This window comes from Macaca mulatta, chromosome 14, assembly GCF_049350105.2.
Source record: "Macaca mulatta isolate MMU2019108-1 chromosome 14, T2T-MMU8v2.0, whole genome shotgun sequence".
NCBI lineage: Eukaryota > Metazoa > Chordata > Mammalia > Primates > Cercopithecidae > Macaca > Macaca mulatta.
In genome coordinates this window covers 109220687-109236459 of record NC_133419.1, presented here as the reverse complement: position 1 = coordinate 109236459, position 15773 = coordinate 109220687, and the positions used below count along the sequence as shown (strand labels likewise).

Sequence of the window (15773 nt, the reverse complement as noted above, 5' to 3'; positions counted from 1 at the left end):
TTCACCATGTTGGCCAGGCCAGCCTCAAACTCCTGACCTCAAGTGATCTGCCACCTTGGGCTCTCAAAGTTCTGGGATTACAGGCATGAGCCACCACACCAGCCAATTTTGTGTCTTTTAAAAAAATCACTAGTTTGTTTATAAAACAAATTATGTTTATAAAGTGATCTTTTATTTCTGATCACTCTATTTGAAACACTGTTGCTGCTTGCAAACCTGTTATTTTATCAATATACCATTTAATTATAATAGTAACTAATTTTAGAAGAGTTCAAAATCTGAGAATTAAATTATTTGAACAATTATTATGAATCTCTTGAAAACAGAGTGCATTTTATTCTTCCCTAATAAGAGAAAAAAGATATCTGAATTGTTATATATCACTGTTGAAAAAAGAAAAATAAGAGGCCAGGCACAGTGGCTCATGCCTGTAATCCTAGCACTTTTGGGAGGCAGAGGCGGGCAGATCACTGGAAGTCAGGAGTTTGAGACCAGCCTGGCTAACATGGTGAAACCCCTCTCTATGAAAAATACAAAAATTAGCCAGGCATGGTGGTGCGCTCCTGTGATCCCAGCTACTTGGAAGGCTGAGGCAGGAGAACTGCTTGAACCCAGGAGGCAGAAACAGTGAGCCAAGATCTTGCCACTGCACTCCAGCCTGAGCAACAGAGCATTTGCTGTTATGGATCATTATCCATTTAAAATCTGATGAAGTCGAAATTTCATGAGGGCAAGGATGTATCTTCTCACTGTTAATAGCCCTACCACCCAATACAATGTCAACCTATGGTACACAGCTTACTGTGTACCAGTCATTGTTCTAAATGCTTTACATAGATTTACACTTCTTTTTTTTTATTATTTTAAAAAATTTGGGGGGTTGGGCTCAGTGACTCACACCTGTAATCACAGCACTTTGGGAGGCTGAGGTGGGCAGATCACAAGGTCAGGAGTTCGAGACCAGCCTGGCCAATATGGTAAAACCCTGTCTCTACTAAAAATACAAAAATTAGCTGGGCGTGGTGGCACACACCTGTAGTCCCAGCTACTTGGGAGCCTGACGCAGGAGAATTGCTTGAACCCAGGAGGCGGAGGTTGCAGTGAGCTGAGATCACATCACTGCACTCCAGCCTGGGTAACAGAGTGAGACTCCATCTCAAAAAAAAAAAAAAAAAAAAAAAAAAAAAAAAAAAAATTGTAGAGACAGGTTGTCCCTATTTTGCCCAGGTTGGTCTTGAACTCCTGGGCTCAAGGGAGTGTCCTGCTTTGGTCTCCTGAAGTGCTGGGATTGCGGCCATAAGCCACCATCCGTGCCCATCCCATATGGATTTATACTCCTAAACCTCTCAAGAATGCTAGGAGGAAGTAGTGTTATGATTACTTTTTTTTTTTTTTTTTAAGAGATAAGGCCTCGCTCTGTTACCCAGCTGGAGTGCAGTAGTGCAATCATAGCTGACTGCAGCCTTGAACTTCGGGGCTCAAACAATTCTCCCACCTAAGCCTCCCCAGTAGCTGGGACTACAGGCATGTGCCACTGTGCCTGGCTAATTTTTTTATTGTTTGTAGAGATGGGGTCTCACTATGTTGTCCAGGATATTCTTAAACTTCTGGCTTCAAGTGATCCTTCCGCCTTACCCTCCCAAAGTGCTGGGATTATAGGCATGAGCCACCACACCTGGTTCTGATTACCATTTTAAGGAAGAGGTCAGTGAGGCCCAGAAAGGCTAGGTTATTTAGCAAAGATTATATAACACAGAACCAAGATTCACATCCAGATAATTTGATACCAGAGTCTTACTCCATATCACCACTATGCTGTTTCCTAATCAATGAGTGTTTAATTAATACACAAATACAACTTCATAATAGGTGACCCTTTAAAATGGCTACCAATGTAGATCTTAAACACCAAAAAAATGTTTTGATGCTCTCGGTAAGGACTACTAACTTCTGTCTAGTTACTCAGCTCATTATCAGTGAATATGTTATTTTATGTGTTCAGCTCTTTTAAGACAGGCAGTGCTGCAGAAGGAGGCTGAACTTAAGACTAAGGGTCTGAATACTGGCTCTCACAAGTATTTACTGCTACATGATCTTGAAAATTTCTTTACACATTTTTTAAATTATTAATCAAGATGAGGGTCTCTCTGTAGCCCAGGCTGGTCTCAAACTCCTGGCCTCAAATGATCCTCCTGCCTCAGTCTCCCAAAATGTTGGAATTACAGGCTTGAGCCACTGTACCCGGCCTTGAACAATATTTTAACTTCTTCAGGTCTCAGTTTCTTTATCTCTAAAAGGGGACTAAAAATAGCTGCCACAAATGGCTGTGTCTTTTCTTCTTTCTTTTTTTTTTTTTTTTTTTTGAGACTGAGTCTTGCTCTTGTCGCCCAGGGTGGAGTGCAATGGCACGATCTCAGCTCACTGCAACCTCTGCCTTTGAGGTTCAAGCGATTCTCCTGCTTCAGCCTCCCAAGTAGCTGGCATTACAGGGGCCAGTCACCACACCCGGCTAATTTTTGTATTTTTGGTAGAGACGGGGTTTTGCCATGTTGGCCAGGCTGGTCTCCAACTCCTGACTTTGTGATCCACCTGCCTCGGCCTCCCAAAGTTCTGGGATTATAGGTGTGAGCCACTGCGCCGGGCCTGGCTGTGTCTTTTTAAAGAGAATTAAATAAGAATGTACGAAAAGTACCTGGCACAAATAAAATAGTATATGTTTTCCCTTTACCTCTTCCTCTCTTTCCTTTTTTCACTTTCCTTCCTTCTTTATCTGCTATTAGCCCCTTGATTTTGTAAAATTTCCTTAACTCCTCTAAGATTTATTTCCTCACCTATAAACTGAGTAGGTTAGTTATTTAGTTTCTAAGACCCTTTCCACTCTATAATTCTAATATTCAACAATTTAATAATTTAGTTTTTCCTTGTATCATAAAAATGCAACTTATTGAGGGGTGATTTGAAGTTAGTGTGGTTGATTAAGTTGTGTTTTTTCCCCCAAAAGATCCCATCACATAGATCTTGGTTTAGATGCATCTGAATTATATAGGATGAAAACTTTATTCAGTATGCAAATAGTTTTAATATGTAAATAACAACAATATATATCGCCTGTATCTACTTGTTATCTCCTATTTCAGAAGATTTATGTCTCTTTCCCTTTCCTCTGTGTAGGTACTACTCAGGAAGTCTGGAGGCTAAGTCAACACATCGGGAAACTCTAGGACTAATTCACACTGCAACAAAGGGGCTGATAAGAGCTTTTGAAGATGGTGGGATAGATTCTGTGATGGAATGGGAAGTGGATGAAGTGCTGAACTGGACAAACACACTGAACTTTGATGAGTAAGTACATGTTGCTATTCTTGGGGAACAAGGGCAGTCATCATATATTTTTCTAACATTTCCTATTTCCGTGTTGAATCTTGGGGCCACAAACAATCTTCAAAGAAAAAAATCCGGAGTATAATTTGTCTAGAAAGAACAGAAGAAAAAATGAGGGGTAAAAAATGACTGATACAAAAATAGTAAACAAAAAATTAGACTTAGGGCTCTTTATTCCTAGACTTTATTCTTATGCCTTAGTCTGCTTTGCTTCTTACTTTGGGATTTAGAAAAAAGGCTAAGAGCATGAAATTAATAATACAAAGGTTTTCTTTCATCTGTATTCCCTAACCTTTCTGTATGAGACACTAAAACGTTATAATTTTTCAGCGATGTACTGTGGCCCTTGGAAAACATTTTAAAGATTACTTTTGTAGTGGAAATATTTAATGTAGCCCCATTAAGGAAATGCAATCAAAACCATAATGAGATACCACTTCATACCTACTAGGAGAGCTATAATTAAAAAGACAGATAATAAAACGTGTTTGCAAGAATGTGGAGAAATTGGAACTCTTATACACTGTTAATGGGAATGTGCAATGGTGCAGCCACTTTGGAAAACAATCTGGCAGTTCCTCAAATGGTTAAACACAGAGCTGCCATGTGATCCAGCAGCTCCACTCCTAGATATATACCCAAGAGAAGGGGAAATACACGTCCACACAAAAACCTGTGCATGAATGTTCATAGCAGCATTAGTCATAAATAGCAAAAAAGCAGAAATACTCCAAATGTCCATCACCTGATGAATGGCTAAATGAAATATGGTAGATCTACACAGTAGAATATTATTCCACAAAAAAAATAAGTGGCCTGGGCGTGGTGGCTCATGCCTGTAATCCCAGCACTTTGGGAGACCATGGTGGGCAGATTGCTTGAGCCCAGCATTTGAGACTAGCCTGGGTAACATAGCAAGACTCCATCTCTACAAAAAATAAATAATTATCCAGGCCTGGTGGTGCACAACTGTAGTCCCAACTACTCAGGAGGCTGAGGTGGGAGGATCTCTTGAGCCAGGAGATAGATGCTGCAGTGAGTCATGATCACAATACTGCACTCCAGTCTGGGTGACAGAGTGAGACCCTGTCAAAAAAAAAAAAAAAGGCCAAGTGTAATGGCTCACGCCTGTAATCCCAGCACTTTTGGAGGCCGAGATGGGAGGATTGATTGAACCCAGGAGTTTGAGACCAGCCTGGGAAACACAGTGAAACCGCGCCTCTATTAATAACAGAAAAAAGAAATTAAGTTCTGATATCTGCCATAACATTGATGAGTCTGCTAAGTAAAAGAAGCCAATCACAAAGGGTCACACGTTATTTTATTTATATGAAATGTCCAGAACAGGCAAATCTGTAGAGACAGAAAGTAGATTAGTGGTTTCCTGGGGCTGGAGAATTAACTAGGGGGAAGGGGAGGTGGTGGCTATGGGGTGCAGGGTTTCTTTTTGAGGCAATGAAAATGATTGAAAATTCATTGTGGGCCAGGCGTGGTAGCTCATGCCTGTAATCCCAGCACTTTGGGAGGCCGAGGCGGGTGGATAATTTGAGGTCAGGAGTTCAAGACCAGCCTGACCAACATGGTGAACTGCTGTCTCTACTAAAAATACAAAAATTGGTCAGGCGTGGTGGTGGGCGCCTGTAATCCCAGCTACTCGGGAGGCTGAGGCAGGAGAATCGCTTGAACCTGGGAGGCGGAGGTGGCAGTGAGCTGAGATCGCTCCATTGCCCTCCAGCCTAGGCAACAAGAGTGAAACTCCATCTCAAAAAAAAAAAAGAAAAGAAAAGAAAGAAAAGACAAGAAAAGAAAATTAAGAAAATTCATTGTGGTGGTGGATGCACAACTCTGCAAATATTATACTAAAAGCCACTGGATAGTATACTTCAAATGGGGGAATTGCATGGTATATGAATTATACCTCAATAAAGCTGCTTAAAATGTTCAATATTTACTCAACTACAATAAAGAATGTGGATACTGCATGAATGAAGAGGCAGAAAAATTTAAATGGAGATGGTGTAAATAAAGAAATGTCAGAAAACAGAAGAAATCAGTAAAAATGAGATAGGAAAATGGGGTAGGGAAAATCAAGGTAATGGTCATTGAACAATAGAACATGAAAAAAAGAAGCCAGAGGAAGCAGAGGAGAGAATAATGATGCAAGGAAAGATAAATAAAGAAAAAGGGGGAAGAATGATAAAGGACAAAGGAAAATCAAAACAAGAATAAAAGAAAAAAGAAGATACTGATGAGAAGGATAGATCAGAAAATAATAAGGACAAGATAAAAAATAAAGGACTAAGTATCCATAGTAGATGCTTTAAAATATTTTTAAATAAGAAGAAATTGCTATGATTCAATAACCCCAATATTTTGTGCAGACCTGAGTCTTGAGATTCCCTACAGACAGCACGTCTGTAGTTTCTGGGACACTGAACAAATTGCAGATGGTAATAATGATGGAAGAAATGACAGCCAAATAAAGGACCTGGAATGCCTTGCTTTTACTTTTCTTCCTAAGAGTAAAAATTGCTGGATGGAGAAGAGAGGGAAGAAAGGGAAAGAGAGGTAGGGGAGGTCCATTTTGAATGAGTTTCCCAGGACTGGATAGAGAATTTTCTCAGGTGAGCTTTTGAAATCCTGCTCTGCCTTTCCCTTGGCTGATTCAAGCTAAGGGCCGGCAAACAAGTACAAAAAATTCATACCAGATATTCTATATTCTGTCATTACTGTAATATAAAAAGAATAAAACCACTGAGTTCAAAGGAAAGAAAAAATAGGCATCTGGGTCCACGTAAGACTTTCCCCGTCATCATTGCTAAGTGATAATAGGTGAAGTCTTAATGGCTTCCCTTTAAAAAATGAAAAACAGCTGGGCATGGTGGCACACACCTGTAATCCCAGCACTTTGGGAAGCCGAAGCGGGTGGATCATGAGGTCAGGAGATCGAGACCATCCTGGCTAACACAGTGAAACCCCGTTTCTACTAAAAATACAAAAAATTAGCCGGGCGAGGTGGTGGTCGCCTGTAGTCCCAGCTACTCGGGAGGCTGAGGCAGGAGAATGGCATGAACCCAGGAGGCGGAGCTTGCAGTGAGCCAAGTTCGCGCCACTGCACTAAAGCCTGGGGATCTCAGAGCGAGACTCCGTCTCAAAAACAAAAACAAAAAACAAAACAAACAAAAAACAGAATAAACCAGTAAGACTTGAAGCGATTTCTTCATAGCATGTAGGAGTGGGATGGATATACCTAGCTTTCAGATGATAAGAGCAACTGAAAATTTCCATTTAAAAAAATGCAAATACCTTGTTTCCAAGTTATGTATAACTTCTATCAGTTTATTTTCTAAGCTGAGGATACTTCTAATTTTGTACCATCAATGTGAACCTTAGCAAAGTTTTACATTGAGCCTTGAACAACAAACATTTCAGATGAAATTTCAAGTGTGATTATCTGGGTATATTTCAGTAGCACTACTTGGCCACAAACACTGATTATCTCAGTAAGACTAAACTTTGCAAAGGCCTTCCCCTAGCTAACTGCAGACATTAGGCATTAGCCCCTTCTTTCCAGCACATTTATGGTCTCCACAGTCTACTTCCCCGTTTGACCTTTGTAGACCTCTAGATAGTTGTAACTGGCTTGGGGTGACATCTTGTTTGATGAAAATTTAAAAGTCTGACATTTGTCCCTTCTAGAGAATTGGTAACCCCTAATTCCTTGGAAAGTATCCTTTAAAGTCTATGGACATTTTTCTATAGTTGGACAATTAGAATGGCATAGATGCCTTGAACACTGATATTTAGTGATAACAGCCAGTTTCTCCCCAAAGGCTTTTGTGCTAGTGTGTTACGACAGACTGATGCTCTCCTGAGATGAAGCCATGTCCATCTTCAGATGTGTACTGCAACTATTAACCGAACATTATTATTATCATTTGGAAGAATGGATAGAGCCAGTTTCACTTGTGGACTCAAACACACTAATGAGTACTGTTGCAAATTCCTGTATCCAGAGCTATGTTACTGCAGATGTTTAGAAACTAGAACAGTCCTCACATCACCATCACGGAGTTATGCACAATGCCACAGGACAGCTACCGTGGCTCTTGCTGGCATTCATGCATTCATCCTAATGGATATTCAGATGTTCCTCTTCCAGGATCATCATGTTTTTCAAACAGCAAGTGAATTGTGACATACCTATTAAGCAATCACCAGCTAGAAAATACTAAGTAATTTCCTGATAGTCTGTTGGTGAGAGCTCTGTGCCTATGTCTGTTATGGATAGTATCTATATCTGAAGCTGCTCCTTTGATTTCTAAGATATGTAGTTTTGTGACCTCTCTGGCTAGGGACTTTTTCTGAGCTCTTAAAGTGTTAAATTTGTAATTTAACAAAGGGATTCATTGTAGAGTTCACACACACTTGATTCTGTAACTATTTTCTAAAAATTTCTACAAATTTCTTAGTGAGAAAGATCAGCTGTGTGATATAAACAGCGTGGTAATGCTATCATCAGACTTGCTTCTCTGTCTGTAAAACTTAGATTTTTGTAAAACTTAGATTTCTTATCAATTACTGCTGGTATGTTCTTTATGTGAAGTTCTTTTTAAAATAATGGAATAAAAGTCATGTGCTAATCTTGAATAAAGCAGGGACAGTGATGGGCCTAGCTATGGTATGGTTTGTGCCCCAGATTGTCAGGGCTCAGCATACTATCGATCAAGGTCTTTTATCTTGGTTTCTTGAAGGTGGTGGCATGAAAGTCTTTTCTGTGTATAAATCCAAGCAAGCAGGGTGAGTCTTTATAGTGCTCCTGAGCAACCACTGAAAGCTCAAAGTCTGCTAAAATTTAAGGTCAAACCAAACTGAATTGCCTACTGAGAGATTGTGGAAGGAGTTTATACCACCTGCTCTTGTCCTGCATCCTTTCATTTAAGTCACCCGGCAGTATCCTATTTAAGGCCATTGAAGGAAGTTCGCAGAGCACCAAGGGGTAGCAGTAGTGAGAAGGAGCCAAATTCAGACACATCTGATTGTAATTAAATACTGTTGGACAGGCCAGGTGCAGTGGCTCACGTCTATAATCCCAGCACATTGAGAGGCCAAGGTAGGTGGATCACTTGAGCCCAAGAGTTCAAGACCAGCCTGGTCAAAATACTGAGACCCCATCTCTACAAAAAATTAAAAAGTTAGCCAGGTGTGGTGGCATGCACCTGTGGTCCCATCTATTCAGGAGGCTGAAGCAGGAGGATCACTTGAGCCCAAGAGTTTAAGACTGCAGTGACCCATGATGGCACCAGTGCACTGCAGCCTGGGAGACAGAGTGAGACCTTGTGTCTATAAAAAGAAGTATTAAATACTGTTGGAAGTATATACCTTCCTACTGCAAAAAACTTCAGGAGCCCAGGGTTGACAGAAGTAAAAAGAATTCAAATGGAATAAATAATTAGAAAATCACAGTGTCACTTTGGGAGGCCAAGGCAGGTAGATCACCGGAGGTCAGGAGTTCGAGACCACCCTGGCCAACATGTTGAAAACCGGTCTCTACTAAAAATACAAAAATTAGCCGGGCGTGGTGGCAGGCGCCTGTAATCCCAGCTATTGGGAGGCTGAGGCAGGAGAATTGCTTGAACCCGGGAGGCGGAGGTTGCAGTGAGCCGAGATCACGCCATCGCACTCCAGCCTAGGGGACAAGAGCGAGATTTCATCTCAAAAAAAAAAAAAAAAAACAAAGAAAAAGAAAAGAAAATCACAGTGTTTTCTGAATTACATGACAACTTTTTTTGCTTCTTTTTTTGAGATCTCGCTCTGTCACCCAGGCTGGAGTGCAGTGGCGCCATCTCAGCTCACTGCAAGTTCCACCTTCCAGGTTTTAGGCCGTTCTCCTGCCTCAGCCTCCCGAGTAGCTGAAACTACAGGCGTGCACTACCATGCCTGGCTAATTTTTTGTATTTTTAGTAGAGATGGGGTTTTACCATGTTAGCCAGGGTGGTCTCAATATCCTGACTTCGTGATCCACCTGCCTCGGCCTCCCAGAGTGCTGGGATTACAGGCGTGAGTCACCGCACTGGGCCAATTACATGACGATTCTAATTCTCCACCTCTCTGTGCTAGCTCCTTTTCAGCACCTCCTGTAACCAAATCCTGACCTGATTTTTTGATTAAAGTGGGTGCAGTTGTAAAGGCAGCTTAGGAAAGTGGAATATGGAGCCTAAGGTGAAGTAAGGAAACCTGCCTCTTGGTGCTTTCCATCATCCTCACAGAAGGTCGTACCTTGTTCTTCCCTATTCCACCTCTTCTCAGGCAACCCTGTTCTCTCTATTTTCAGTCTCTGTTCAGGAGCTAAGGTGACAGCTGCATTTACCCTACCTGAATGTATCTCTTACGTGTTCTGGACACTGAAAAGACAGCACTGCTGTTCTAATGAGCTCAGAAACTAAACACTTTAAATTTCCCTTCATATATCAGAGACAGTGGATCTGGCAATCCAGAACCAAGGAGAAAGTTTTTGTTGTTGTCTCCAGGAGAGTCTTCTGCCCATGCTTTAAATTTAGATGTTATTAACTAACATCTTAGTAAACACTCAGCTGAGGACATGATTTTGCAGGAATTCATAGGATAAAATGAGGAGGCATGCTAGAGGGAGGTGAAAGAACACTAAGTATGGCAGATGGTGGGCACCATTTTTATACCTCCTTCAACTCCTTGTCCTGAAGGTTCTTAGCTGGATGTGAGCTACTAGGAGGTGGGAAAGTCATGAGAATTACACATGGAGGCTAGTGAACATGCCATCATTAATCTAAGATTTCTCAAAAGAAAGTGGAATTTTAGACGTAGTCTAAGTATGTACTAATGAATCGGTTTAATTTAATGAATGCTCACATAATGTGCTTAGGTACATTGCCAGCTGGAAGGAAATTGCTACAAGCAACTCTTCGGCTAATTTCAAAGGTAGGTGATTTTTAGCAGTACCTTATAGGAAATTCTCGTGAACAAAAAATGCATTCCACACACGTATTTCTAGGCATTTAACCTTTCAGTAATCTGCATAGTATATAAATTTAGATGCATTTGTCAAGTCATTTTTACCTTTGTATGTAAGATTGCTATTTGGGAATAGAGGGAAATGTCCTATATTATTTAAGGTTGAATAAAATGATTTTAAAACTATGAATCCTTTTTTTTTTTTGAGATGGAGTCTCACTCTGTCGCCGAGGCTGGAGTGCAGTGGTGCAATCTCGGCTCACTGCAAGCTCCGCCTCCCGGGTTCATGCCATTCTCCTGCCTCAGCCTGACTGCAGGTGCCCACCATCACGCCCAGCTAATTTTTTGTATTTTTAGTAGAGATGGGGTTTCACCATGTTAGCTAGAACAGTCTTGATCTCCTGACCTTGTGATCTGACTGCCTTGGCCTCCCAAAGTGCTGGGATTACAGGCGAGAGCCACTGCACCTGGCCAAAATATGAATACTATTTTAAAAGTTACTAGTCAGGCACGGTGGCTCACACCTGTAATCCCAGCACTTTGGGAGGCTGAGGCAGACGACTCACTTGAGGTCAGGAGTTCGAGACCAGCCTGGCCAACATGGTGAAACCCTGACTCTACTAAAAATACAAAAATTAGCTGGGCATGGTGGCAGATGCCTGTAATCTCAGATACTCTGGAGGCTGTGGTAAGAGAATTGTTTGAACAGGGAGGTGGAGGTTGCGGTGAGCCAAGATTGCACCACTAAACTCCAGCCTGGGTAACAGAGTGAAAAAAAAAAAAACAGTTACTTATAGTTTTAGTAATGATTTTTCATGAGCAGACTTCATTTGGTAAAATAAATGCCTCAAAATGTTGAAAATAGTTTTTAGATTCTAGGCCACTATTGTTCTGCCAGTAGTTAGTAGTACTGAAATGCTGAAAGTGAAAGCCAGCATGTTGAAGAAGAGTGTCATCAGACCCCAGAAACGCCAATAATTTTAACATAGCCAAAGCCTAATGATGGTGTATGAGTTCTGTCCCAGTAGCAGATAGGAGAAGCAGTAAAGCAAAGAGGTTAGGATTGTGGAGTTTTTTGTTTGTTTGTTTGTTTGTTTTTGTTTTTGTTTTGAGACAGGGTCTCACTCTGTTGCCCAGGCTGGAGTGCAGTGGCCCAGATCCCAGTTCACTGCAGCCTCTGCCTCCCAGGCTCAAACGATTCTCCCACTGCAGCCTGCTGGGTAGCTGGGACCATAGGCACACACCACCATGCCCAGCTAATTTTTGTATTTTTGTCAAGATGGGATTTTGCCATGTTGCCCAGGCTGGTCTTGAACTCTTGGACTCATGTGATCTGCTCATCTTGGCTTCCCAAAGGATTGTGGAGTCTTGATTCAGAGTGCCTGGGTTTGATTTTTGGCTCCACTCTTTACTGGCTATATGATCTTGGGCAAGTTACTAGCTCAGTTTCCTCATCAGTAAAATAATAACAGTAGTACCTGGCACATAGGTTGTGAGAAAATGAGATAATCATGCTCAGAGCTTAGAATAGTCCCTATCTCATAATGCATACTCCATAACTATGAGCTATCCTTAGTATTTACCAGTCCACCTATTTCCAGCTCATTGCCACCCACTCAGCCCAAGTTGCCTTCATCCCTCTACAGGCTTCTGCAATAGCCTCCAAACCAGTGCCTCTCCATTCCCTTCCTGCACAGTAGATAGTGATCCTTTACATATTTAAATCAGCACAGAGACCCAGCACAGTGGCTCATGCCTATAATCCCAGCACTTTGGGAGGCCAGGTTTGGAGGATTGCTTGAGGCAAAGAGTTCAAGACCAGCCTGGGCAACAGAGAGAGACTCTCACGCTACAAAAACTAGAATGTCAGCAGGGCATGGTGGCATGCATCTGTAGTCCTTGCTACTTGGGAAGCTGAGGCGGGAGAATTGTTTGAGCCCAGGAGGTGGAGGCTGTGTGATTGTGCCACTGCACTCCAGCCTAGACAACAGAGTGAGACCCTGTCTCAAAAAAAAAAAAAAAAAAAAAACCAGGAAACAATATAAATTACTGAGTTAAAAGAAATTACTGTGAAAAGAAGGAAAGATACAGGATGGTAGTTGAAAGGAGCACAAGAGCAAGTGAAAATTATTTTAAGTAGTGGAGATTTACATAACTGCAGTCAGTGAAGGTGATACATTGAAGATGTTGGCATTAGAGAAGAGGAGAATGTGTGTCACTTCTTCAAGAAGCAAGAGAAGATTTAGAAACATGAGCTCTTGAGAGGAAAAGGGCATCTCTCCCTTTGTGAATAAAGAAGTTAGCTAATAGTTAATTACAGAGCACCAACTAAATGCCAGATGCTCTAAGTTCTTTACATGCACTGTCACATTTAATTCTTGCAGGAATATGATGAAGCAGGTGCAGTTATTATCCCCATTTTACAGATGAGAACACTAAGACTTAGGTTAAATAATTTGTCCCAAATTACACAGTTAGTTACTAGTAGATCAGACCTAAAACCCAGGTCCTGCAGAGCCTTTTGTAGGGATGGACAGTGATATGTGGGAGTGAAAGTGGGATGAACTCAAATTTGGAGCATTTCTGGTTTCAGGTGAAGATATTTGCTTTAAGAGTGATGAAAAGGAATGTGAAACAGACTGACACACAGTAGCATTTTGAATGAACATCTTATTATATCTGGTATCTTTCTAATCATTTGTCACTTCTCTTTAGGATTCAGGTTTGATGAAGCACAGAAAAACATATATGACTATGGAGGAGATATATCAAAAATGCAAATGGGAACACCAGATCATACTTATTGTGAAAATGTTTATCAAGAACCAAATGTAACTAGATTAACACCTGATTCTACTTATGGACTATAAAGTACTTTATTTCTATTCTGAGTTATAGACCTTTGAGCCCTCCATCCATCAGTTATAGTCAAGGGATAGTGTATTCTGACTGGAATAACTTGTGTATATATTCTGGGCACAGAATCTAGCTCAGTTAAGTAAGGAAAATTGAGCAGAAATAGAACACTGGACTGACTACAATGATCATGGCAAATATAGAAATTGTTCCTAGTATTCTGAGAAACTGTAGTATTCTAACAGTTACACTTAAGTAAAGAGACTACATTTAGATGCAAGAAGCTTCAGACTGATTATTTTGCATGTTTACTTGAGGCATTTAGTGCAATCACGGAAGGCAGAGCTTTCGGTCCCTTTATCCCATATCCAAGTGTGCCTTGCTTCTTCCCCCATCTCCCACTTTTATCCTCTCATTACTCCGTTTTTTTTCTTCACTGAACTTTTTTCTTTCTTCCTCTTGATTCTCTGTCTGCTTACTCATTATAGTTGTCTTTGCAATTCTGTTTCTCTCATACTTAGTTACTGCCTGTTTTATGTCATAGTTATTTCTTTCGTTTCTTTTGTAATGTTGTTTATCTTTCCTTGTTTACATTTTTCTCTTTACTTGCTTTCATCAATGTTGCGCTTTCCTTTTTTCATTTTCCTTTCTAGATCATTCCCCTAATCTCAGTTTTTTGGGGCCTACGATTTGCCTTCACTACTCTGCATGCAATACAATTCTTTGGATTCCCGTTCCCTTTCTTCCAGGTTAGAGCAATGAATTAGTTTTTTATCACTGCATAATAAATTACCCCAAGACAGCAGCTTAAAGCACTAAAAGTTTTTATCTCGTTCAGTTTCTGAGGGTTAGGAAACTGGGAGTGGTTTAGTTGGGTGGCTCTGGCTTGAAGTCTCTCAGGAGGTTGCAATAAAGATTTTGGCCAGGGCTGCAGTCAGCTGAAAGCTTGACTGGGTTGGAGAGTCTGCCTACAAGATGGCACACGTGAACAGTTGTTGGCAGGAGGCCTCAATTCCTTGATACATAGACCTCCCCATAGGATAGCTTGAGTGCCCTCATAACATGGCTGAGCAAGCAACCTGAGAGAGAGAGAGAGAGAGCAAGGAGGAAGCCACAATGCCTTTTAAGACCTAGACTCAGAGGCCACACACCATCCCTTCTGCCCTATTCTATTGATTAGAAATGCATCAAGTCCAGCCTATACTTATGGAGAGGGGAATTAAGCTCTATCTCTTAAAAGGAAAACTATCACAAAATTTGTGAATACATTTAAAATCAACACAAAGAGAAAAGGAACAATCTTAGTGGTTCCTTTCAAAGGAAACCATAAGACATTGGTACAGATAGTTTATTTAGGAGATGATCCCAGAAAACACAAATTAGAAATTAGAGAAATTAGAAATTAGAGAAACGGAAGGGAGAAAAGCCAAAAAACATTTGTGTTAAGAACGGGTTATTGCTGTGGGTATCCAGGCCTCAGTTTGCTAGGAATGCTCTGAGGAACCATACAGAATGCACTTCAGAATTGTCCTGCTAGTGGATGGAGAAACCAGGTATTTATCTACCAGCATGAGGAGCCAAACATGACCAGGCAGCAATCATAGCTTTAGGTTCAGTGGAATCCTTATTGTGACCTCCAGGGGAGCCATTCCCTCACTGGATACAGGGAGGATAACATGTAACCAGTGGCTACATGGACTCAGTTCTGCTGAGTCTCAACTTGTAGGAACAAGAAGCACAAATTCCCAAAGGATCACTGAGAGTAGTGGTGAGAGGGGCCAACCTTATTTCCATCCCTTGGTTCTTGGACCCGTATGTCATAACCCTATTTAAGTTATTTAGACAGAGCACCATATAATGGCCCTTGGTTCAATGTATATATCACATCCTGGAGGAAAATGCTTCAACCTAGCTGCATGTCCTACTCAAGCTAGAACCTTAGGTTACTCTTTAACAGGCCAATTTAACACTCTAATAGTTTCTGGATTGTGTGGCATATGATAGGACTAGTGTTTTCCATGGTCATATACTCATTTTAAAAATTTCTTTACTGTAAAATTGGTCCCTTGGTCAGAAAGCCCATAATAGTAAATCATGCATTTTATAGGTCCTTAGATAGTGGTTCTGATAGAGCCACCATGGTCAAGAAAGGCAAATCCATACCTGGACCAAGTAGCAATCCCTGTTAGGAATGAATTGCTGCAATGTCCAAATAAGAATGGGTCTGTTATAATCATGTTGCCACCAAATAACTGATTGGTCTTTTCAAATGATGGTGCCATATCAAGGCCAAGTGTCATTCAGCAGTGGAAGCAGCTAGATTAGTTTTTCTGAGAAAAGGCCCATGATTTTGGGCCCTTGGCTTCCATCCATGCCATCATGACTCCTCTGTACATGAGCTAATTGCATAAGGACTAGGGTGGCCAAGAGCATGTTGGCTGGCCCTCAGTGCCAAAGTCACCTTATCCATCTGGTGGTTCAGTGTGTCTTCTGTAGTGGATGCTCTCTGGTAAGCATAAAAGTGATAACTGAAGATCCACACTTTA

General features: G+C 41.1%; 1 protein-coding gene across 1 annotated transcript in view; it reads left to right on the top strand.

Moving 5' to 3' along the window:
• C14H11orf65 (chromosome 14 C11orf65 homolog) overlaps positions 1 to 13262 on the top strand; it is a 75278-nt gene extending 62016 nt beyond the window's left edge. Inside the window, exons 7-9 of the mRNA NM_001194273.2 lie at positions 3172 to 3342; positions 10283 to 10338; positions 13087 to 13262. Of these exons, the coding sequence (NP_001181202.1) occupies positions 3172 to 3342; positions 10283 to 10338; positions 13087 to 13241 (382 nt within the window). The 3' untranslated portion in view covers positions 13242 to 13262. The remainder of the gene's footprint in view (positions 1 to 3171; positions 3343 to 10282; positions 10339 to 13086) is intronic.
• Positions 13263 to 15773: the final 2511 nt, after the last annotated feature.